Source organism: Beauveria bassiana (assembly GCF_000280675.1).
Source record: "Beauveria bassiana ARSEF 2860 unplaced genomic scaffold BBA_S00034, whole genome shotgun sequence".
In the NCBI taxonomy this organism is placed as follows: Eukaryota; Fungi; Ascomycota; class Sordariomycetes; order Hypocreales; family Cordycipitaceae; genus Beauveria; species Beauveria bassiana.
This window is the reverse complement of record NW_007930869.1, coordinates 142,395-164,214: the sequence shown is the minus strand read 5'-3', so window position 1 is coordinate 164,214 and position 21,820 is coordinate 142,395. Positions and strand designations below refer to the sequence as shown.

Here is a 21,820-nt window from a genome sequence, read left to right as displayed (position 1 = left end):
AAGATCTACGAGGCTGGAAGTAACAAGAAGAGCAACGGCCAGCAGGCCATCAGTGATGAAAACGCCTTTCGGGTAAGCTGTTCTGGGAAGACGGAAGGTCACGGCGGCGTCTAGTCTAAAGATCTGTTGCTACGATTCGCAAATAAAAGAGAAAATTGCACTACATGACATATCGTTACTAGATGCCGTGCACCGGTCGTTCCAGCCTCCTCAGCCAAGCAAATTGTGATAATTAGGCAGTATATTTATTCTAGGGCGCCTTTCATCGCGCGCAGTATCATATTCCACAAGCAACTGTCAATTATTCATTCTTCTCCAGTCCGCATGATGGTCAATGATTCCCTCTTCCGCCTTGCCCATCCGCATTCGACTCGCCGTCCTCTTGAATCACCTCGCGCGTCTTGCCCCATTGAAAGTCGTCCGAGTGCATCAGTGAGTACACGAGGATGATGATGTTCATAAACGGCGACGTGAAAAAATGTAGAAAGAAGCCGACAAAATACTGAATCCGTTCGAGATTACTTTGCGGAAGCCAGAAACCGATGCAGAACGAGTACAACTATGTCCATTCCAAAAAATGTCAGCGCGACCACAATCAGTCTTTGCCAATCAGTCTTTTTTCGGGGGAAGCAACTTACATAGCGAACCCAGAGCAATGACAGCAGCGAGATGAATACTGGATCCTGAATTACTTCCCTTCCATGCTTCACCAACAGCATGATCATCTCTGCGAGCGCCGCAACGATGAACGGCGTAATCGCCCACGTCAGCACCGCCACGACGCTCTGCAGCCGCTCCACCCACAGGATGCACGGCCGAAAGATCATAACAAACTCGTTTGATATGCTGCCGAGCGCCCACCGCTTGCGCTGCGACAGAAACACGCGCCAGCCCTGCGGCACCGTCGTGTACGCCTTGGCGCGCAGCGCCTGCGCCGTCTGCCTGTCCGGAAACAGGCTAAAAATAATGCTCGCGTGGATGCTGTCCTCGGAGTAGCTGCCCATGATGTGGCGCGTCATGACGTCGTTTGGCTTGGGGCAGTAGCCGAAGCGCCGCCGCAGCACGACGTCGCCAAACGTCGCCTCGTCGACGCGGAGCAGCTGGCAGCAGCCCGGCAGGCAGCTGACCTTGCCCGTGACGCGCGACTGGAACATGCGCCGCAGGCCCTGCGTCTGCGCGTACTCGACCGACTGGTACAGCGACCAGAGACGAAATCGGCGCGCTCCAAAGTCGACGCACACGTGGCCGCACACGCCCACCACCACGCTCGGGTCCGCCGCGCGCATGGCCCGCAGCATCTCCCACACGCAGCGCCGGTCAAACACGGTGTCGGCGTCCATGCCCACGAGGTAGTCGATGGTGCAGAGGCCGCGCTGCAGCAGCGCCGTGCCCAGGTGCGCAAAGAGGTCGTTGTGGAACATGGTGGTGACGGCGTTGTCGGCGGTCGTCCGCAGCCGGTCGTGGTAGTGGTAGTGGTAGAGGAGCGACCGCGCAAAGCACAGGCTGTCACGCTTGCCCTGGTTGTACTTTTTTCCAACGAGGATGTAGGGGATCCCGCGGTATGTGCCCGTCTGCACCCTGACCGGCATCAAGAGGCCGTCGCGCGCGCGGTACCCGTTGGCGAAGACGCGGCGCGGGCCGGGCTCCAGAATGTCCTCGAGCAGGTAGCGCTGCGTCGTCTTGGTCATGCCCGGCCCGCGCACGTTGCCGTCGACGACGATCAAGATGAGCCTGGGGTGGCTGTCCAGGTTCTCCTGCTCGACCAGCGAGTCGAGCGATCGCGACAGCTCCTCCGGCGTCTCGTTGTAGCACGGCAGCAGGAGCACCAGCTTCTCTGGCTCGTCCGGCACAGTAGTCTCTTTTTTTGGCTTTCGCCAGCCGCAGAGAATGTGTTTCCAGGTCCAGGTGCCAATGATGCAGACAATCATCAGCACTTGGAGGACCGTGTTGGAGCTTAGCAGGACGATAAAGAGGTAGTAGACTTGCCAGAACTTCAAAGCCGAGTAGATTAGCGTGCCGTTGATAATGACGAGTCCACTAATCAGACCCCATTTTTGCATTCGAAGTAGTGTTTTGGACAGGCGTTTAAGCTCCGCGTCGGCATCCCATCGAAGCTTGGCTTCTTCTTGTTGTACAGCGGAGCTAAAGGAAATGTCAGAGTCGGCGCCGTGCGAGTTCCATGAAGCATCCGTTTGCGGAGTTTGAATTCCGTGTGGTAGAATGCCATTTATTTGGCGATTTATCGACTACATTGTTAGTATCATTGTTGCTTTGATACTCTTGGCCACATACCGAAGCTCGAGACCCGGGCTCCGCAGCCAGCACGGCTTGCTGAGGTGGGCAGAGTTCTTGAATAATCCGAATCTCCTCCAGTGACGGCTGCGCCTCTTTGGAGTCTCGCATATTTGTTAAAGAGTAGTCCCGATTTGTGGACAAAACGGCGGCAGGCAAGACACAGCAGCTTGGGTCATTCGACGACGAACTCGGAGTACGGGCAGAGGCTGGTTTTATGGAGGCCGTTAAGGTTTGCTACATTTCTGCACGGCAAACATCGTTCTAAGCGAATAACCGCAAGTAAAACATATATTAACTGTCCCGAACTTGCCCTTCTCCGTATTTAGGCTGCCAAGAGACTGCTCGAAGCGAGTCACCCTGCGTGTCAGCCCTTGAGCTTGTCTCCCACCCTACCGTAATGCCATAAATAAACTGGATTATTCACCAATGACACTGTGCATCATCTGCCAGAAGCTCTCGTGGCAAATCGGTAGCACAAAGATCTATCATGATTCGCAGCGTGAACAAGCCGACTCGGTCAGGGATGACAGCTTCCCCATGCTGCTGTATTGCACTTTGGAGGTGACTGCTTCGGCGTGCCACCTCGTATAGTGGTCAGTGATGTGTTTTTCTCCAGAGAAGAACAAGCTGGAATAGACTGACACGTCGGGAAATTCTCACCTGACAAGCATGTTTCATGAGAAGCAATGGTGCAGTTTCTTTTAGCCTAAAGTGAGAGACTAAAGTGATGGGGATGCAGATGCCTCTGCAAAAGTACCATGGTTGCTATTCTGGGCGAGCGGCATAACGCCCTCTTCATCTGCCACGTTTCATCTTGACACGTGAATTATTTGAATTATTCTTCATTGGCCACACCACTTGCATTTGTAGGATGCCGTGTCCGCTGTGTAACGCGGCACGCGGCTCGCATCCGCGGTGCAACCCGGTCGCTGGCCCTGACCCTGGCATGACGACAAAGTGGTGTTGCCTGTAACGCTGGACGTAGATTGTTAGTTTGATTAGACTGCCCTATTTCCATACTCTTTCCCGGTGGTCTGAGCTTGTTCGTGGCACTTTGAGCGCCGCCGTATACGAGATTTGAACCTGAAAACTTTGTATTCACTTACAAACCAATGCCCGGCTGCTGCCATGCCCGCCCGCCCTACATCATCCAATCATGGCATGGCATTCATAATCCATTCATGCTGCTCGCATCGTTGGCCCCAACTAATTACAGCGACCAAAGTTTCCTTTGACATCCGGGCGCCACAGTGCCCAGGCAAACTGCCGCTGTCTCGGGGGGGGCGTTGGGCGTGGTTCGGTACCAGTTTCTGCGGGTATCGTCCAGACACTCGCCCACGGTGGTGAGCTTGTAGCCGCGCTCTCGCGAAAGCTCAATCATGTAGCCGGTGAGCGTCACGACCGTCTGGTGGTGCACGTCGTGGGCCAGCGTGATGTAGCTGTTGCGGGAAGCATCCCGAGATACAGCCTTTTCGAAGCGTTCCTTGGAGAGACGGATATTCTCAGGCGAGTTATGGAGGTAATCCTTGGTGTCCATGTTGCTGTTGACAATATGGTAGCCCAGCGTCCGGAGGGTGTCCCTGCAGCCACTCTCCGCGTTGCACTCTAGATACGGCGGTCTCATGTAAGTGGGGAACCAGCCAAAGATGTTGCAAAAGGCCATTTCATTGTACACGATTTCAGAGTACTGGATGGTCCTGTTGACCTTGTTCAAGTTGCGGTGCGTCCAAGTGTGGCTCGCCAGCTGGTGGCCTTCATTGTGCATGCGTCGAAGCACACCGGCCCACGGGCGCGCCGGGTCGTCCATTGGGCCCTTGTCCCGGTTGTTTCCGGCAATGAAGAAGGTGGCCGTGACGTTGTATGATTTCAAAATGTCGAGAAGCTGGGAGGTGTACACGTCCGGGCCGTCGTCAAACGTGAGAGCCATTGTGCCGGGGGTTTTGCAACTCGTGATGATTGTGCCTTTCCAAAATCAGGATCAATCTAAAATACTGAAACTGTCTTTACTTACCGTATGGAACGGCGCCAATTTTCTCGCGGCGAATATCGCCAGTCGATGGCCCGGACGGCCCTTTGCTACACGCCGTCAGCCGGAAAAGTCGAGTGCCGTCAAAAAGGCTCTCTTACAATGTATCGCAGGAGTCGCAGTAATCCAGTTGGCACTGAGAGCCACCACAGTGTGCATGGCTTGTTCCGCACCATCCTCCTTCTGAACAACACAATCCTGGCGCGCAGAATAATCCCACGCCCGCACCGCACTGCTGGCCTTTGTTTATTAGGGTAGTAGGGCCGGTGAAGCTGGCCAGCGATGTGTGCGCGACTACCAAAACGCTCAGTGCTGAAACAATGGCAAGTGTATGCTTCATAATGATAATCAAAGTCTTGGAATTGACAGGTTGACAATGTTCAAGGCGAGGGCTGCCAGTGGCAATACAGGTCGTTAAATGATAGTGAGGCTACATCGTGGGCGCAGACCTACATGCATTGGTTCTGACAATTGGTTCCAATCGCAAATCCTAGCGCCTCACTTGAGTCTCAATATTCTGCACAGTCAATCATTACATATGCACTGAGGCAAGACATTACATCTTACCCGGCGATGTGAAAAGCATGGATGCAGTGTGTTGTCTGCATCCTTCATCACCACCACCTTAGCCACAAGCAATATTGAAGGGGGCTATACGCGATGTAGATTGAAACTGGCCTTGTGCGAGTATGCTGGTATCCGAAACACACTTGAGTGCATAATTGTTATTACCGGCTGTGACTGGTTGCCCGAGGTAGCACAGCAGTGCTCGCGCAATCTCTCGTATAACGAGTCATCTCGGCGAGGGACGAGCAAGTCCATGCAAGTACTACATATACACGGCATCGTCTCGACGTGGGCGATGCTTCACAGCCGGATATGTGCTGATGGAAAATCTACTTGTATTCTAGTGGTCCACCCATGCAATCATGCTTCAAATATCTTGTCCGCCTAGACTGGTATTGCCATGCCAAGAGACCGACTCCGAAACCTCGAGTCTCTTTTGGTCTCTTGACATGGTGAATCAAGATTAAACTAGCAAAAATCATCTACAACTCCTTGACAGTATGGAAGGTCCACCGATAACCAACCATGTCGTAGAGAAGACAAGCTCGGGAATTGTCCTAACACGCGACTACTACGACCAGACACCGCCTGGCGAGGTCGACTCAGAGGACGAGGCGCAGAATCTGGAACCAATACGGCCCAACCAGGAGCCAACCGTTGCCGTGATTGGCGTCGGCTATGTGGGTGAGCACCTCGTCAACGCCTTTGCCGGCCATTGCCCCGTCATTGGCTTCGACGTCTCGGCGTCGCGCATACACAAACTCCAACTTGATCATCGTAGCGCCGCCGCCCGCTTCACCAGCAAAGCCAGCGACATTGCGCCCGCTACGCATTTCTTGATTGCCGTGCCGACTCTGCTCCTGCCAGACCAGCAGGTCGACTCGTCGTACCTGCGCCAGGCCGTTGCCATTGTCGCGCGGCATGCCCGCCCCGGCAGCACCGTCGTCATCGAGAGCTCCGTCGCCGTGGGCATGACGCGGGCTCTCCTCGGGCCCGTCGCCGCCGCCAAGAGCCTGTTTGCTGGCATGTCCCCCGAGCGCGTCGATCCGGGCCGCACGGTGCCGCCGACGCGCGCCATTCCCAAGGTCGTCTCGGGCTTGGACGACGTGGTGGCGGGCTCGAGCGACGCGGTTGCGCGGCTGTACGCGCGGGCCTTTGATGAGGTGGTGCGCGTCTCCCGGCCCGAAGTCGCCGAGATGATGAAGCTCTACGAAAACTGCCAGCGCATGGTGTGCATCGCCTACGCCAACGAAATGGCCGACGCCTGCGCCGGCCATGGCATCGACCCGTTTGAGGTGTGCCGTGCCGCGGCGACCAAGCCCTTTGGCTATTTACCCTGTACGCCGGGACTCGGCGTCGGCGGGCATTGCATTCCGGTCAATCCCTTTTACCTCTTGTCCAACAACGACTTTCCGCTGCTGCAGCGCGCGACAGAGACGATGCGCGCGCGACCGGGCGTGTTGGCGCAGCGCATCGTGGAAAAGTTGGCCGGGCAGTACGTTGGCGGCGCGCGTCTGAAGATCCTGGTCATCGGGATCGGCTTCAAGCCGGGACAGGCGCACCTGGCCAACTCGCCGGGCCTCGAGCTCGCAAGAAGCCTGGTGCTCTCGGGCAAAGTCGACGTGGTGTGGGCAGATACGTTGGTGGCACAGGAAGCAGTGCCACAAATACAGCGGCTTGAGGAGGCATATTGGTCAGTGACATTTTTGGAACTAAATTTTGACTACATTGTGGCGGCGACGCGTCCGGCAGGATTGGATCTGGATATTCTGAGAAGAGTGCCGTCAAAGATGGTGGAGTGGTGGTTTGCGTAGGTTGAGGCTCTGCGGGCATTGAGCGTGTCTTGGTTCGAATTGTCCGTCTAATAAGAGCTCATTTCACAGCAAGTTTTGGGCTGGAAGCGACACCAACTGTACCTAACTAGTCGTTTCGGGCAACTCCTCATCAGTATGGCTTGATAATGTGTAGGGAAAGGTGTGCGGGGGGGTAGCTTCGCTGTTGATGCCCTCGTCATGGAACAAAGACGGTTGCACAAGTCTTTGTTCTCGTCGACCATGTGAAGGGGGGTTCGTGAAGAAGATGGCGAGAGCTAGACGAATACGAACATCAGAGCTGCCACTTTTGGTCCTGGTTCGCCGAGGAGATGGTGTGTGCACTGCGTTTCGGTGGCGTGCGCTATTTAGTAGTGTCATGGCATCAGGCGATGCGGATGCGGATGCAGTTTTCAAGATTCGAGGGAAAAAGTCGTTGATTAAGGACAATCCTAATGGAAAATTCTAGATGGAGATGAACGAGACGGGACGAGAGTATTTGCTTGTTGGAGATGTGGGCACTTGGGGCATTATTAGGTACCCAAGGTAACGGTGATGACTGCATAGATACCTACACCCCACTGTAGTTAGACAGTTGTACAGATACTGTACATGTCAATGGAAGACCCCTGTTATTCGCTCGGGTGATTGGCCTCATTGCCCCTATTGGTGCAGCAGCATGGATATATGAGACTGATTTGAAAGAAATGAATCTGCTTTTTTTTTTTTTTTTTTTTTAAAAAAAAAAAAAGACAAGAACGAATGTAAATCCTCTACACAACGTTGCCTTGAAACTAGTTCACGGCTAACTGAGACTGTTTCTGTGCCTGGCTGGGCCTGGATTTGCAGCCGAGTTCTAGAGAGACCATTCCAGCGGACGCCGAGCATAATTAATTAAATGTTTTCCAGTGTAATGCACCGACTAGGAAAGTAGCGCTGTTGCTATTAATCACCATCCGTCTATGATATGCATGTCTTGATAGCAACATGCCTGCAATAACGGCCGTATGACTGACTCCCTGATTCGATGGCTGCGGTTTTATGCAGAGCCCTGCCGCGAGCCAATGACCACTCTCCGTCAGCCAGGCCTCTTATTATTCGTTTATCAATTTAACCAACACAATGAACTCGTCTTCTCAGAGTAACTTGAACTAGTTAGCAAACAAGGTTGCATGCAACAGGCCCAGCCACACCCTCCTGCCTTTAAGCCATTATAATTTATTAAACTACCTAGGAATCAATTCCATTGTCATTCCTTTGTCATTCCACTCCCTTCCCTGCCACCCACACACCTCCCACACACCTCCCACACGCCCGCCATATCGCGTACTTCATGCCATCTCGCATCTCTCCATCACTCTTCCCCATCAAGACAGCCCGGTGAGCCCATCAGCAAGCACCACTCCCCCCCCGCCGCCTCAAAGATGTGTCGGCCAGCCATGAATGCATATTCGTATCTTTATTATGCGACCAGACGAGTCCCTGAATATAAGCAAGGCGCTAGTCTCGCCTTACTTATACATCTCATCCAAATAAAATGAAAGTGCGACCCGACCCGCGGCGCAGCCTCGTCCATGACCCAGTCCCCTTCTTCAAGCCGGCACAGCAACATCCTCGCCATTCCCCCCCCCCCCCCCCCCTCCCCCCCTCACATCTTGATTCCCTACATTCGAATCCTCAACATGGGCGGCAGTCCGAGCAGCATCGCAAGCTGCCTCGACCGCATCTGCGTCGGCCGAATGGACTGCGTTGCCCATCGCGGTGACTGGTTGTACCAGGCCCAATGGGTCAAGCCCTACAACCTCGACATGCCCGTCACCCCGGCCGCAGTCATGCGTCCCAGAACGGCGGATGAGGTCGCCAGGGCCATTCAGTGCGCTGCGTCCAAAAATGTCCAGGTTCAGGCCAAGTCTGGCGGCCACTCCTATGCGCAAGTCCCCGTATAATACGCCGCGACATGGTGCTGACACTAACAAGGAAGGTGCAGCAATTTTGGACTTGGTGGTGGTGATGGCGGTCTCATGATTGACCTCCGGAATTTCAACCATTTTTCCATGGACAACAACACCTGGGAAGCCACGTTTGGCTCTGGCTTTCTCCTCGGCGAGCTGGACAAGCACCTTCACGCCAATGGCAATCGCGCCATGGCCCACGGAACCTGCCCCGGCGTCGGCATGGGCGGTCATGCCACCATTGTAAGTCACTGTTCCCTTTCATACCCCAATTGATCATTACTAACAGAGCAGGGCGGCATCGGCCCCTCGTCTCGCCTCTGGGGTACCACTCTCGACCACGTCGTCCAAGTTGAAGTCGTCACTGCCGACGGCAAGATCCAGCGCGCCTCCAAGACGCAGAACCCCGACCTCTTCTGGGCCTTGCAGGGTGCTGGCGCAAGCTTCGGCATCATCACCGAGTTTGTCGTACGCACCGAGCCCGAGCCCGGCAGCGTCGTCGAGTACACATACAGCGTCAGCTTGGGCAAGCAGTCGGACATGGCGCCCCTCTATAAGCAATGGCAGGCCCTAGTCGGCGATCCAAACCTCGACCGCCGCTTCACCTCGCTCTTCATTGCCGAGCCCCTCGGCGTCCTCATCACCGGCACCTTTTACGGAACCATGTACGAGTGGCACGCCTCGGGCATCCCCGACAAGCTGCCCCGCGGGCCGATCAGTGTGACCGTCATGGACTCGCTCGGCAGCCTCGCTCACATTGCCGAGAAGACGGGCCTCTACCTCACCAACGTGCCTACTCATTTTGCCAGCCGATCTCTCGCGCTCCGCCAACAGGATCTTCTGAGTGAGCAGTCTATCGATGACCTCTTTGAATACATGGGCAGCACCAATGCCGACACACCCCTCTGGTTTGTCATATTTGACAACGAGGGCGGCGCCATTGCTGACGTGCCCGACAACTCGACGGCGTACCCCCACCGCGACAAAGTCATCGTGTACCAGTCATACTCGGTCGGCCTACTTGGCGTAACGGATAAGATGATCAAGTTTCTCGACGGCGTGCAGGATATTGTGCAAAGCGGCGCGCCCAATGCGCGCACCACCTACGCCGGGTACATTAACCCGGAGCTCGACCGCAAGGTTGCCCAGCAATTTTACTGGGGTGACAAGCTGCCCCGACTGCAGCAGATCAAGAAGCAGTACGATCCCAACAATGTCTTTCGCAATCCTCAGAGCATTGATCCTGCCGAGGACATGAGTGATGGATGAGCACTTGTTGTGCATCTGTTGGCATGGGACAGCGCGGATGTAATTGTTTCGAATGGAAGCGGGCTAGGATGGAAAGATGATGCTCACGAAATCCTAGGGTATTTAAAATACACATGCTCAGTATAGAGACTAATACATGTACATACAAATGACTATTGACCTATATACACTTGTCACCCTGAAACATATGAGTAAAGCCTTGTGTGGTGTACTCTTCAAGGCCGGGATCCTCTTGACCTCTGGCCCGTTTTCACTCTACAGAAATAGGAAAAAGTTCGACCTTTTTTCTTTTTCTTTTTTTTTTTTTTTTTTTTTTTTTTTTTTTTGCCCATATAGCCCGTCAGCATTGGAAGAAACTAGCTTCTCTCGTAAAGCTAAAATGAGCCCTCGTCGAGTTACTACTAGTGGTTCATGGTGGACACTCGTGCGGGTACGGAGCCCTTGTCTGCCTTGATCTCGGGCCCGAACCCTGCCAAGACTTTGTCGTCCGGGGCCGAGATTTTGCTTTTCCAGGTACGTGCGTGCACTGCACCCACCCAGCAGCTGACGAATGTGCTGGCGTCACCAACGACATTGAAAAAAGCTAGCTCTTTGTCTATAAGAAAACTATTTTGTCCAACTTTCTTCTTCCATTCTCTTCCCTATATTCATACATCATCGTTCATTCGGGCATCTCATTTGGCGAAAAAATGGCGCTCAACAGCCTCGCCAAAGAAACACTACGCGTATCCAAACCTCTCCAATCACGTCTCTCACAAAGTAGCCTCCCTTGCACTTCACGCCTCATATCCTCAGCCACATCGCCGCCGCCGCCGCGCATCGCCATTGTCGGCGGCGGCCCCGCCGGCCTCACCCTCGGCGCACTGCTCCACCGGCGCCGCATTCCCTTTACGCTGTTCGAGTACCGTCCGAAGCCCGCCCCAGCCTCGTGGGCGCTGCCCTCGGGCATGCTAGACCTGCACGAGGGCGACGGCCTGCGCGCTATCCGCGCGTGCGGGCTCTACGACGAGTTTCTGCCGCTGACGGGCGAGTGCTCGGAAGAGTTTGTGCTCGCGGACAAGCTCGGCGCGCGCGTCCACGTGCATAGCGGCGGCGGCGGCGGCGGCGGCGAGGGCGGCGGTGAGGGCCACGACGAGCGCGCAAGGCCCGAGATTTCACGCAACAACCTCACGAGGCTGCTTCTGACGCGCATTCCGCCAGAGAGCGTGCGCTGGGGCCACAAGCTGCAGACGGCAGAGTATCAAGAGGGCAATGGTGTGACGAGGCTGGACTTTGGCGGCGGCGGCAGCGGCCAGCACGAGTTTGACCTTGTTGTGGGCGCGGACGGGGCGTGGTCGCGCGTGCGCACGCTGCTGACGCACGCGCGCCCGCGGTACAGCAATACGCAAATCGTGACGGCGACGATCCGCCACATTACGCAAAAGTATCCGGCGCTGGCGGCGCTGGTCGGTTCGGGGACGTTTAGCGCGCTCGGCGACCGGCACGCTGTGATATCGCAGCGTGGGCCGATGGATTCCGCGCGCGTTCATGTCTGGCTGACGACGACGGACGAGAAGCTCGGCGTGACGACGGGGATGAGTCGCAAGCCGCCGACGGAAGCCAAAGCTGTGCTCTTCGACGACGACAACAACAACAACAACAACAACAACAATTACAAGTTCCTGGGTGGGTTTGGGCCCGTGGTCAAGGACCTGGTCGCGACGGCGCTGGTCGAGGAGCAGCACGACAACCCGGGCGGCGTGCTGGATATCCGGCCGCTGTACGCGCTGCCGTACGGGACAAGGTGGACGAGCAGGCGCGGGCTGGCGCTCATTGGGGACGCGGCGCACGTGATGCTGCCCAACGGCGAGGGCGTCAACCAGGCGATGCTGGACGCGACGCTGCTGGCGGAGGCGGTGGCGGAGGCGTGGAACCAGAGTAACGGCAAGGGGAGGGAGCGGTTTGGGGACGTCTTGTCGCGTAAGGTGGCGGCGTTTGAGAGGGACATGACGGAGAGGGCGCTCAAAGTCGGCGAGGAGACGGACCAGCTGCTCGGGGTGATGCTGGGGCCAGACGCGGTGAGTGCAATGGTGGAATTCTTTCAAAAGATGCAGGAGGAGCAGTGAGGGCGGGAGAGAGGCGACAGGTGGTTTTGCGGGATATAGAGGTTCGCGGGGGGGGGGCATAATGGCAACACGATGTAGGTAAACTAGAGTAAATAGCATGGAGACGTTGCCAATAAGAATGTACATAGTTATATAGTCGAGGTTTCGTGTTGCAATCAAGTCCCTGCATTCAAAGACTCTTACCATCCGGCAATATTCCTTTACAAAACCTTGCCACTTTCCTCTTGTACCACTCTATCATGTTAAGATGCCCCATGCCCCGATACAATTATCGATTAACAGTGCCTGTCCCGTCATTGACGTATTGCATCCCAAGTGCTTGCTTTCGGAGACTCCATTCCGAGGCCAGTCGGGATCTGATAAACCTGTCCTGTGATTAATGACACGAGCAAACTCACCTTACAAGCTTACTGATGCAAAAAAAAAAAATCTATATACACTTGAATTGTCCAAGCCTACTTCACAAAACCAAGGGCATCAACCAACATACCTAACAATCCGGCACAACGGCGCAGTCCAGCACCGCCGACTTGCCTGCCTTGACAAAGTCAATCGCCTCGCGCAGCAAGCCCGGCAGCTCCCTTGCGTCGCTCACGCGCCCGGCAAAGACTTGTCCGCAGGCCGCCGCCTTTGCAATGCCCGCGTAGTCGGGCGTCGGGCTAAACGCAATGTTGATTTCGTCATTCGTAGCCGTCTGCGCCAGTCCATCTGGATGCACCAGATTGTAAGAATGGCGCGGCGCGTTCCAGCCTTTGTATTTTGACAAAAGTTAGCCACCCCGATTAACATCCCTCTGCGGTCAAAAAAAAAAAAGAAAAAAAAAAAACACTTAGAGAGGGAGAATGATGCAAACACACGTACCGCCGTTGTTGAGCACAATAGTCAGGATGGGAATGCGGTAGCGCATGGAGATCCAGTAGACACTGCTCGGCACAGAAAACATGTAGGTGCCGTCTCCCACCACCTGCACGACAAACCGGCCCTGGCCCTGGCCCTGGCCGCCGTGCTCGGCGTCCGTCGCTAGCTTGATGCCCAAAGCCGCACCGCCCGACCAGCCGAGACCGCCGGCGCCGCAGTTGATCAGCGAGCCCGGCAGCGATGCCTGGATGTTGTCGAGCACCCAATGCGCGTTGCTGACTGCCTCGACGACCCAGATGGTGTCTGGCGGGCACAGAGCCCTGAGCTGGCGGCACAAGTGGCCTGCCCCAAACGTGTCGTCTGGCAGAGGCTGCGCGGCCTTTTCTATCCTGGCCAGGCGCGCTGCGTGCTCTTGCTGGACTCGTGCCGTCTGCATGCTCGTCGTGTCCTGCTGGTTTCGGAGCGTCGTCTCCGCGGCCGAGGCGCCGCCTCTGAGGCCCGCGACGCTCTCGATGATTTGCTCGAGGGCCTGCACGGCATCGGCACGGAACCGCGCGCGGGCCTTGACGTAGGCCATTGGCATCAGCTGCTTCAGCGGATCGACGTCGACGTGAAAGACGACGGCGTCGTCGCTCGGCTTGCAGCGGGTTGGGATCCAGGGCACGTCGCAGTCGACGACCAGTATAACGTCGGCCTTTTCAATGTCTTCTGCCACGCCATAGCGCGTGCCCGTCCAGCCTGGATGGTTCGCGGGGAAGCACATGTCGCTACCTCCCGTGTCCAGCACCTGCAAGGCCGGCACCGCATCCGCCAGTCTGACGAGCGTGCCTGGAAACTCGTGATTGCGCCCTCCATAGCCCGTAATCACCAACGGCCGCTGCGCGCCCGCCAGCGCCTCCGCAATCTCCCGCGACGCGCCTCTGGGCAGCCCGCCCACCTGAACCGGGGACCAGTCGCTCTGGCGCAGCTCGTACGGCGCAATCTCAGCCTCCATAATCTCGCGCGCGCCGCACAGGTACGCGGGGCCCTGCGGGGCCGACGCGGCAAACTGCAGGGCGCGGTTGACGAGCTGCTTGACGTTGGCGCCCGTCTTGACCTCGCCGACGTAGCGGCAGTACTGGGCGACAATCTGCTTCTGGTCCGGCACGTCCTGCAGCCAGTGGATGTGCTCGGTCCGGCTGCCGCGGTGCTCGCCGTCGAGCGTAATCGGCGAGAGGCCGGCAAAGACGAGGACGGGCGCGCGGCCCGACGAGGCGTTGTGCACGGCGGCGGCGAGGGCCTGCGTGCCAACGTCGACGTGTACAATGACGCACTGCGGCTTGTTGGTGAGGCGGGCGTAGCCATCGGCCATGGACATGGCGACCATCTAAATAGGCGGGGGGTTTTGTGAGAAGAGCATGGCCCGGGGGGGAGGGGGGCGGAGGGGGTGAACATGCCTCGTTGGGACAGGTTATTATGCGGGGAAACTTGTCTCTTTTTTCTCTCTGTCCCCTGATCATGGCGTCGATGAAGCTGGGGTGGTCGGAGCCCAGGTTGACGAAGCAGTGGGTGACGCCAGCATCCCAAATGGCGTCAAAGAAGGCGCTCGACGCTGTGTACATGATGGCTGATTTTATATTGAAAAATTTTAAATTGAAAGAAAAAAAAAGAAGAGATGAATCTCGAGGGCACGATGAGACTCGGCGCGACACTGACGCCTTCTTACACCGGGGGGGTTCTCTTCTATAAGACGTGTTCAAGCTATTGGCCGAGACGTGGTCGGCCAGCTCCCCGCCATTGAGGGGTTGGCCGGTTCCGAGCTACGGCAAGTTGGCGGGGTTTACCAGGCATAAAAGCAACGATCTGAGCGGAATCAAGTTTCCGCGCCCCTCACTCATAATAAATGCCTTCTCATAGCCCATTCGTCCATGTTGCTCAGTTCTTCATTCAGATCGACCTACAAAATCGCCCCCTTCCCGTAGAAAGAAAGGTCCATAAAACGAGTCGTCCCACAATTCAGCCAAAATGGCACTGCGTAGTATCGACGACAACTTTGCGCATTTAGCAGTTCCCTGTTCACGATCGATTCATAGACGTCTCGGATGCACCGGATGGATCGTGCGCTGTCGTCCGTTTCGTTGAGCTTGGCCCGGAATTTGTCGAGAAGAATACTGCTTGAGCCCCCCGAATCTCAAAGTAGTGCGCAAGCTTCATACACCCGCACATCCTTTCAGCCGAGCGTCAGTTTCTAAGGGGGACTTGAAGAAGCTGAACAGCAGTCATTCTGGCGGGGTACCGGGGCCGGGCTCCGTGCGTGGAGCGTTGATGCTGTATTCGGCCTCTTGTTAGAGCAATCTCCAATAAAATCTCAAGGAAAAAGGATTTACGAATATTTGGTATTCTTGTAATCATGTCGCAAGAAACTGTAGAACGTGCCTAGTCAGGCGACTCAATCATACATGGAGCAGCTGGCAAATAAAAGTTTAAAAACTAAGGTTAGGCTCCTCAGCCACCTAATCTACAAAGGCAGATCATCAGTACGGATTAGAGTAGGTCCACTGTTGCCTCAAGACAACATTTTATTGAGCAAGATTGCTGCTATTCTCTAGCAGTGCTCACAAATTTCCGGTATTCATATCCGTATCTATAGCGTCTTTACCTACTCAAAGATAATCTAGAGCTATCATCATGAGGATTTCGCTTACCACATCGTTTAATTTCATTGTTGCTGGTGACAAATACAGGTGGCAAACGCCGTGCTATTGGGCCGACATCCAAGTGACTCAAAAACGCCCGCCTTCTCCATAAATTTTATGTTCATATCGAGGAGCACAAGCGATCGATGTCGCAGACATACGACCCAACGTCAATCGCTCATCTTTTGACCCAGCATGAGTCAGATATACGCAGTATCATATTCCGTTGGGCACGACATGCAAAGGATAAGCTTGAATATTGATTTAAAATGGAATCTCTGGAAAGAGAAATTGCCGCCGAAAAGGCCACACACATATCATGAGATTAAGTATTGGATATTCTTTTTTAGCGCGTTTGAGTTTTAGTGTAAGAACGGCGCCCACGATCAAATCTATGCGGGGTGCTGTATGTACCTAGATCTATTCCCTTCATCACAGAATAGATGCACCAAACCAAACGTTGATTGCTTTCTCACCTGGTCATCACAGTCCCTTTTGCTCTCACTTCACCTTTTACTCCACAAAAATCGGGGACTGCTCACCGACAATTTCGCTGCTAAATCACCAGCGAAGCCGTTTTGGGTTCCGATATCAGATGATACACCGTCTGAGCCAGTGCAGATAGTATCGGTCAATTAAAACAAGACTGTAAACATTCTTGAGACAAACTCATTCTCCATAATGTCGTTGTTCTCCTAGAACCATTCTTCAGCTGCTGCATGTTCCAGTCGGTGCGGGATACCACACACTGCGTGCCGTTCGTGACGCGGGGTAATAGGGTGAGGGGAAAGTACAAAAATCGACAGCGAGTAAGTTTCACTTTTCCTAGTCATAGATACTCCCAAGATCTATCAATACATTAAACACTAGTTTTCATACTGGAGATAGACTGAAAGGGCCTACTTTATTTATGATTCAACTTTATTCAGTTGTCAAGGCATGAGAATGCGCCTGTGACGAGGCCGTGTAGAGAAGCTCCGTCAGTCTGTTTTGTTACCGTAGTGGCTGGATACCAAATGACATGAGTCGCACGCGTTTTGCGCACTGCAGCTAGTCGTACCCGTGAAATCATGTTTTAGAAACTGCAACTCTGCAACGGCATCCCTTGCATCGAATCAGGTTACAATACCACTTGTGTGGTATCTACATGGCGGTATCGCGAATGATGGCACATGCAGTCGCCCATACACCGACACTCCGCGACCATGCGGCCCATCGGAAGCCGCTCTAGAATCAGAAGAAGCAATTTTACATTTTTCAAGCATTCATAATGCATAATATTTGCTCAGCTGTGGCTAAGCTGATCATGTATGCTCTGAAATTTTGTCGGAAGAATGATTCAGCTTCGTCAAGTAGTCGTGTCTCGGGTGATCGTAGAGGTCCATATCATGAAGATTCCATATCACTGCGAGAAACGATGGCCTCTAAAGTTTCGTTCTCGCGCATCAGAGACATCTCTCTTCCCGCAGAGCAAACTACGTGGTGCTTCTCTATTGGCACTCGACCGAGACTGCAACCTAGTAGACAGTGAATTTGGAGAACCTCGAGACGACACATACGGCTGCGCCGTCTATAAAAGACTCCGCCCCTCACCACTTTGGTGTTGACGAATTCCATCAGCAAGCTACACATTCTTCAACTACTACCTCCTCAATCATATATGACAATGCGCTTCTACATTGCCCTTGGACTTGCTGCTATGGCCATGGCCGCGGCCACAGGTGAGTTACAGGTGTTCCCATCCGTTCGCCATCGACCAAGAGGCTAATGAAGTTTTCAGGCGAGCGGGTAGGATCTGACATGGCCCCCCCGAGGAGCCTGAATACGACTACTACCGTTAATAGCACAACTACCGTTAATGGCACAACTACCGTTAATGGCACAACTACCGTTAATGGCACAACTACCGATGATGGCATTCTTTTTGATGATGAAGCTCCTTTCGACGATGAAACTCCTGATGAGGAAACTCCTGATGACGACACTCCTGATGACGACACTCCTGATGACGACACCGATAACGATGAAGACTACAGTGCAATGTTATCATGCTACTGGGTCGGTACTCCTCCTGACTGCACAGGCACCTGCAGACCAGGCTACATAGTGGTCGGCAGAACTCGGTGCGGAGGGCCTGGCGGTTGCTGCGTTAGAGGTTTAAAGACACTTTGCTGCACACGGTAGTAACGGCAGCACTGCGGAAGCGTATACACTCGCAAAAGTCAAGATTCATATCGGTAGTCCAGAGCATCCCATTGGAGCTATTGCAGGAGTGGTCTGATAGTGCTAGCTGGTGATCAAGCTGTTCTTGGTCGTTGTATGGAGTTCTCTACCAGGTAGAGTTTAAGCTCGGCCGGCCATTAGCAGATGTTACGCTTTGAATGATAGCATAATCTACAGCAGTAATGCAGAAATAATCTGGCCCAAGCACAGATCAAGTCGACTTATCGCTGGAAGTGCCCCGATCAGCATGGTAATTTATAGTATTGAAATGTCCCTGGGTATAGAATCGCCTCGAGCAGCCCACTGCTGTGAATGCACGCTCATCTCAACATATATAAAATAGTAACCAATATCCTACAACTAAAAAAGCAATCCCCATCATTCACCAAATCCAATCGCAACCACCCTTTAATCAACTCCAAAACCACACCATCACATCGTCACCTCGCGCGGCTTCCTATCCAGCCGCAGCGTCTTCACCTCGATCCCTTGCAGCGCCTGCGCCGCCTTGCCCTCCCGCAGGGCGGTCCAGTGCGCGCGCAGCGCCTCCTCGCGGACCACCAGCTCAAAGCCAGCGAGAAAGCAAAACGAAATCTCCAGACGCGCGAGCTCCGTCTCACTCACACCACCGACGCGCGCAAACTTGCCGTGCGGATACGACAGGTCCTCGAGGGCCTTCATGGCGACGCGCAGGCCGGCCAGCACGAGGCGGTGGGCGTTGCGGCGCGTTACGGGGATGGCGCGCTCGTCGACGGCGAGGCGGTGGATGTAGAGCGAGGCGGCGAGGTAGACGGCGGCGCTCATGGGGCAGAACTGGTGCAGACGCTGCAGGTAGTGGTGTATGCTGATGGGGGGCTCGTTTTTGCTGTAAAACTTGCGCGTGATGGCGCCGTGCTGCACGTTGACGGGCTGCGAGTCGGATCCGATGATGATGTAGGGAGGTGGCGAGGAGGACCGCAGGGAGGCAGCGGCCGGCTTGAGTGTCACGCCGTCAATCTCGGCCGTGTCGGTGATGGCGGCGGCGGCGTCGGGCGCCGCGCCGGCTTGGCTGGCCAGTCGTGCTGAGATGGCTGCGCTGTAGGCCTGGAGCTTGGCCTTGCCGCCCGCGTGCGCCTCGTCGTAGGGCCGCTTGCCCGTGACGGGCGGCGTCGACGAGGATGATGATGATGATGGTGGCGGGCGTAGTCGTGCCATGTTGTTGAGGTTCTTGTCCGAGTGCGACCGCACAATGTTCTCCTTTTCGGCCTGGAGGCCGCTCATCTGCGGGTCGGTGGGCGTGCGCGGCGGCGGCGTCGGCGGGATGTCGCCCGTCATGCGCACGAGAAGCTCGACGCTCGTGCTGAGCAGCCGCAGCGCCTCGACGGCCGGAAGCTTGAATAGGTCCTGCAGCGGCGGCGGCGCTGTTTTGGAGGTGATTGGGGAGTCGCGGCCGACGCCGAGGCCGACGCTCCCGCTCGTGGACGCAGCAGCATCGACAACGAGACTCGGGTCAGAAGACGGTATAGGAGGGGGCGGTAGCTCGTGTAGGCTCGCGCTGCTGGCCGCTGATGTGTCGGTAGGTACTGATGGAGGCGCGGCGTCGTGTGGGGAGGCCTCCATGGTGATTGGGGCAGGAGGTGTTGGGCGGACGGACCAGCCGTCGATGGCGAATAGGCTCAGCCTCGGCGCGTCGGTAGTCTCGAGCGATGCAGTATGTCATGTAGGTGAGCGAGATATTGTAGAGAAGGAGACACGTCGTGTGTTTGCCGCACAAGTCCGTTAGGTCGGGCGTGCTCGGGGCGCGTCGCGTTGGGAGAAGAAGGAATGGTGTACGTTGCTCCTCATCATCTCACAAAGTACCGGGGCCTAAACAGCACGACTGCAGGCTGCAGCTAGCTAGTAGAGACAGGTAGGATGGAAAAGTCGTGGCAGAAATAATGGTAATTGGACACTGTCAGAGATGAGAAATTGAGCAGCCTTATGCAGAGGGGCAATTAAGCAAAAGGGGTCGACGAGCTGGCGGGGCATTTTAGGGAATAACTTGTGGAGATTTTTTTTCCCTCTATTCCTGGTTCCTTTTCTATATCTTGTCAGATGGACTAGTTACTTGCGGGATTCTGCCATAACGCGGCACTACTTTATGGGAAACGCATGGAATAGCCGGCAATGGCGCCACCAGATTACTATGTCTTTTGATTACCTAAGTAATTTACGGCCGTTATCTGATAGTCGACGCTAGAGACGGCAGGCTGATTCACTCATATAACATTTAACTAAGACATGTTGCTTTTGAATTTAAGCATCTGCTGTGTCTTACAGTACAGTTGCCTGTCTATCGGTCATGGGAAATATAACTTGATATTTATCGTCTGAAATTAACCTTCATGTGGCCGAGTCTGCAAGCATGGAGCCTAATTCCGATAACTACTTATGTAGAATATATGATTATAACCGTGTATAAAAATAGATGCCCCCATGCTACGGATCCTGCGCCGTCCTGCACTATAACTTAGGCTGCAGTATGAGGCCTAGTTAGCCGCCCATTTGCGGGCTCGGCCGATCCTCGCTGACACACGTTACGTAGTCGCAACACCAATATCTGCCCACAGTCATTGCCAAGTTTACAATCCGCATGCCAACCCCAGAATCAATCCCATGAACATCAGGTCGCGCCGATGATCCGCAAAGAGCTAGGCCCAGTCCTTTTGTGCATGAGACGTGGGGCGGTACGGGCGGCAATCGGACGCCTCCGCATTGTAATACGAGGTGCTTAAATTATCCCGGCTAGATCCATTGGCAGGGCATTGCGTGCGGGCTGAAGGGAACGGAACCGCACTATTTGTATGATATCGGACGGTGCTGCGGCATATTAGTTAATATTCGCCAAAATCGGCGCGGCATGGTGGTGGTGTACGACGCGAATCGCCTGTTTTTGCACACTGCTTGCCTGTTGTGGTGTTACGACACAGCACCCTAATCCTCGTGTTTCACATGCTGCTTTTTATTCATCAAAGGAGCTCCCTAGCCGTCCCCAATCTCCGGCAGTGGCCAGCGCGTAGCATTCCGCCCATACTCCCCAACGTGGTCCGCGATAGCACGAACCATTCTCCGCAGCGCCTCCACGTAGGCGAGCGACGCCGTCACCGCAAAAGCCGAGACGGCGTGCGGCCCGTCCTGCACCGACAGGCCCTGGCACAGATCAAACGACCACTGCAGGCTGTGCGTTGCGCCACGACAGGCGTCAAGGCCCTCAAAGAGGCCCAGCAGCGACTGGCACTCGCGCCCACGCACCTTTGTCATCCAGTTGACGTCCTCGCTTATGTTAAGAAACTCCATAAATACTCTTTAGGATAAATAAAATCTATTTAACTTTATAATTTTAAAATATAATAATAATCATAATTATAATAATTATTAATATTAAATTTACTTTTAATATAATTTAGATAAGTATAATAAAATAAAACTATTTAACTAAATTATTATTAAACTAGATTAATAAAGATTAATTACCTTCTTAAAGATATTATTAAAATCTTTAATGATAATATTATATATTTTATTAAAATTTAATATAAAATATATAACTATCTAACTCTAATAAATTATTAAAGATTGACTAGAATTTATTATAATATTTAAATTAAATTTATTAAAGAAAATAATTAAAAAAACTTTAGAATAAATTCTTCTTAGAGGTTCATATTAGCTAATTAACTAAAGAAAATCCTAGTTTCTTAATTATTATATAAGATATTTAGGTAATCTAAGAAAAAATTAGCTATATTAAGTATAATATTAGTATCTTAATATAAACTTTCTCTAATATTCTTAAAAATAATCTCTAGATTTTTTATTATAATATCTTTTAAAGGCTTAGTATAATCTATACTATACGCTGATGATATCATAGAATAAGTATCTTTAAAGATTAGCAGCACTCTATGTAAATATTTATCGTTGCCTGAGGATGAAGTGAATATCTACGCAACACTTGAATCTATCGGGGCTCTCACTACATGAGCAGTACCACATAAGAGCAAAAAAATGAGAAAGAAAA

The 21,820-nt window shown here is 53.7% G+C and overlaps 9 protein-coding genes across 9 annotated transcripts; 4 read left to right on the top strand and 5 right to left on the bottom strand.

Annotated features, from left to right (window-relative positions):
• Positions 1-331: 331 nt before the first annotated feature.
• BBA_08396 (glycosyltransferase family 2) lies at positions 332-2,403 on the bottom strand (the record flags this gene model as incomplete). Its single annotated transcript, XM_008603493.1, has 3 exons — positions 332-559; positions 639-2,246; positions 2,293-2,403. The coding sequence occupies 3 exons, from the start codon at positions 2,401-2,403 to the stop codon at positions 332-334; spliced, it is 1,947 nt and encodes a 648-aa protein (XP_008601715.1).
• A 1,102-nt stretch (positions 2,404-3,505) lies between these two features.
• On the bottom strand, positions 3,506-4,661 carry BBA_08395 (polysaccharide deacetylase; the record flags this gene model as incomplete). The annotated part of the gene is made up of 3 exons (XM_008603492.1): positions 3,506-4,257; positions 4,307-4,371; positions 4,423-4,661. The coding sequence occupies 3 exons, from the start codon at positions 4,659-4,661 to the stop codon at positions 3,506-3,508; spliced, it is 1,056 nt and encodes a 351-aa protein (XP_008601714.1).
• A 727-nt stretch (positions 4,662-5,388) lies between these two features.
• Positions 5,389-6,702, top strand: BBA_08394 (nucleotide sugar dehydrogenase; the record flags this gene model as incomplete). The annotated part of the gene is made up of 1 exon (XM_008603491.1): positions 5,389-6,702. The coding sequence occupies one exon, from the start codon at positions 5,389-5,391 to the stop codon at positions 6,700-6,702; it is 1,314 nt and encodes a 437-aa protein (XP_008601713.1).
• Positions 6,703-8,381: 1,679 nt separating this feature from the next.
• On the top strand, positions 8,382-9,920 carry BBA_08393 (FAD binding domain-containing protein; the record flags this gene model as incomplete). Its single annotated transcript, XM_008603490.1, has 3 exons — positions 8,382-8,608; positions 8,681-8,894; positions 8,946-9,920. 3 exons carry the CDS (start codon positions 8,382-8,384, stop codon positions 9,918-9,920), a joined length of 1,416 nt encoding a protein of 471 aa, XP_008601712.1.
• Positions 9,921-10,609: 689 nt separating this feature from the next.
• BBA_08392 (salicylate hydroxylase) lies at positions 10,610-12,025 on the top strand (the record flags this gene model as incomplete). Its single annotated transcript, XM_008603489.1, has 1 exon — positions 10,610-12,025. The coding sequence occupies one exon, from the start codon at positions 10,610-10,612 to the stop codon at positions 12,023-12,025; it is 1,416 nt and encodes a 471-aa protein (XP_008601711.1).
• A 490-nt stretch (positions 12,026-12,515) lies between these two features.
• BBA_08391 (thiamine pyrophosphate enzyme) lies at positions 12,516-14,240 on the bottom strand (the record flags this gene model as incomplete). Its single annotated transcript, XM_008603488.1, has 2 exons — positions 12,516-12,733; positions 12,887-14,240. 2 exons carry the CDS (start codon positions 14,238-14,240, stop codon positions 12,516-12,518), a joined length of 1,572 nt encoding a protein of 523 aa, XP_008601710.1.
• A 2,984-nt stretch (positions 14,241-17,224) lies between these two features.
• On the top strand, positions 17,225-17,839 carry BBA_08390 (uncharacterized protein; the record flags this gene model as incomplete). The annotated part of the gene is made up of 3 exons (XM_008603487.1): positions 17,225-17,279; positions 17,339-17,681; positions 17,743-17,839. The coding sequence occupies 3 exons, from the start codon at positions 17,225-17,227 to the stop codon at positions 17,837-17,839; spliced, it is 495 nt and encodes a 164-aa protein (XP_008601709.1).
• Positions 17,840-18,213: 374 nt separating this feature from the next.
• Positions 18,214-19,380, bottom strand: BBA_08389 (Cyclin-related 2; the record flags this gene model as incomplete). Its single annotated transcript, XM_008603486.1, has 1 exon — positions 18,214-19,380. One exon carries the CDS (start codon positions 19,378-19,380, stop codon positions 18,214-18,216), a length of 1,167 nt encoding a protein of 388 aa, XP_008601708.1.
• Positions 19,381-20,781: 1,401 nt separating this feature from the next.
• Positions 20,782-21,096, bottom strand: BBA_08388 (uncharacterized protein; the record flags this gene model as incomplete). Its single annotated transcript, XM_008603485.1, has 1 exon — positions 20,782-21,096. One exon carries the CDS (start codon positions 21,094-21,096, stop codon positions 20,782-20,784), a length of 315 nt encoding a protein of 104 aa, XP_008601707.1.
• Between the last annotated feature and the right edge of the window lie 724 nt (positions 21,097-21,820).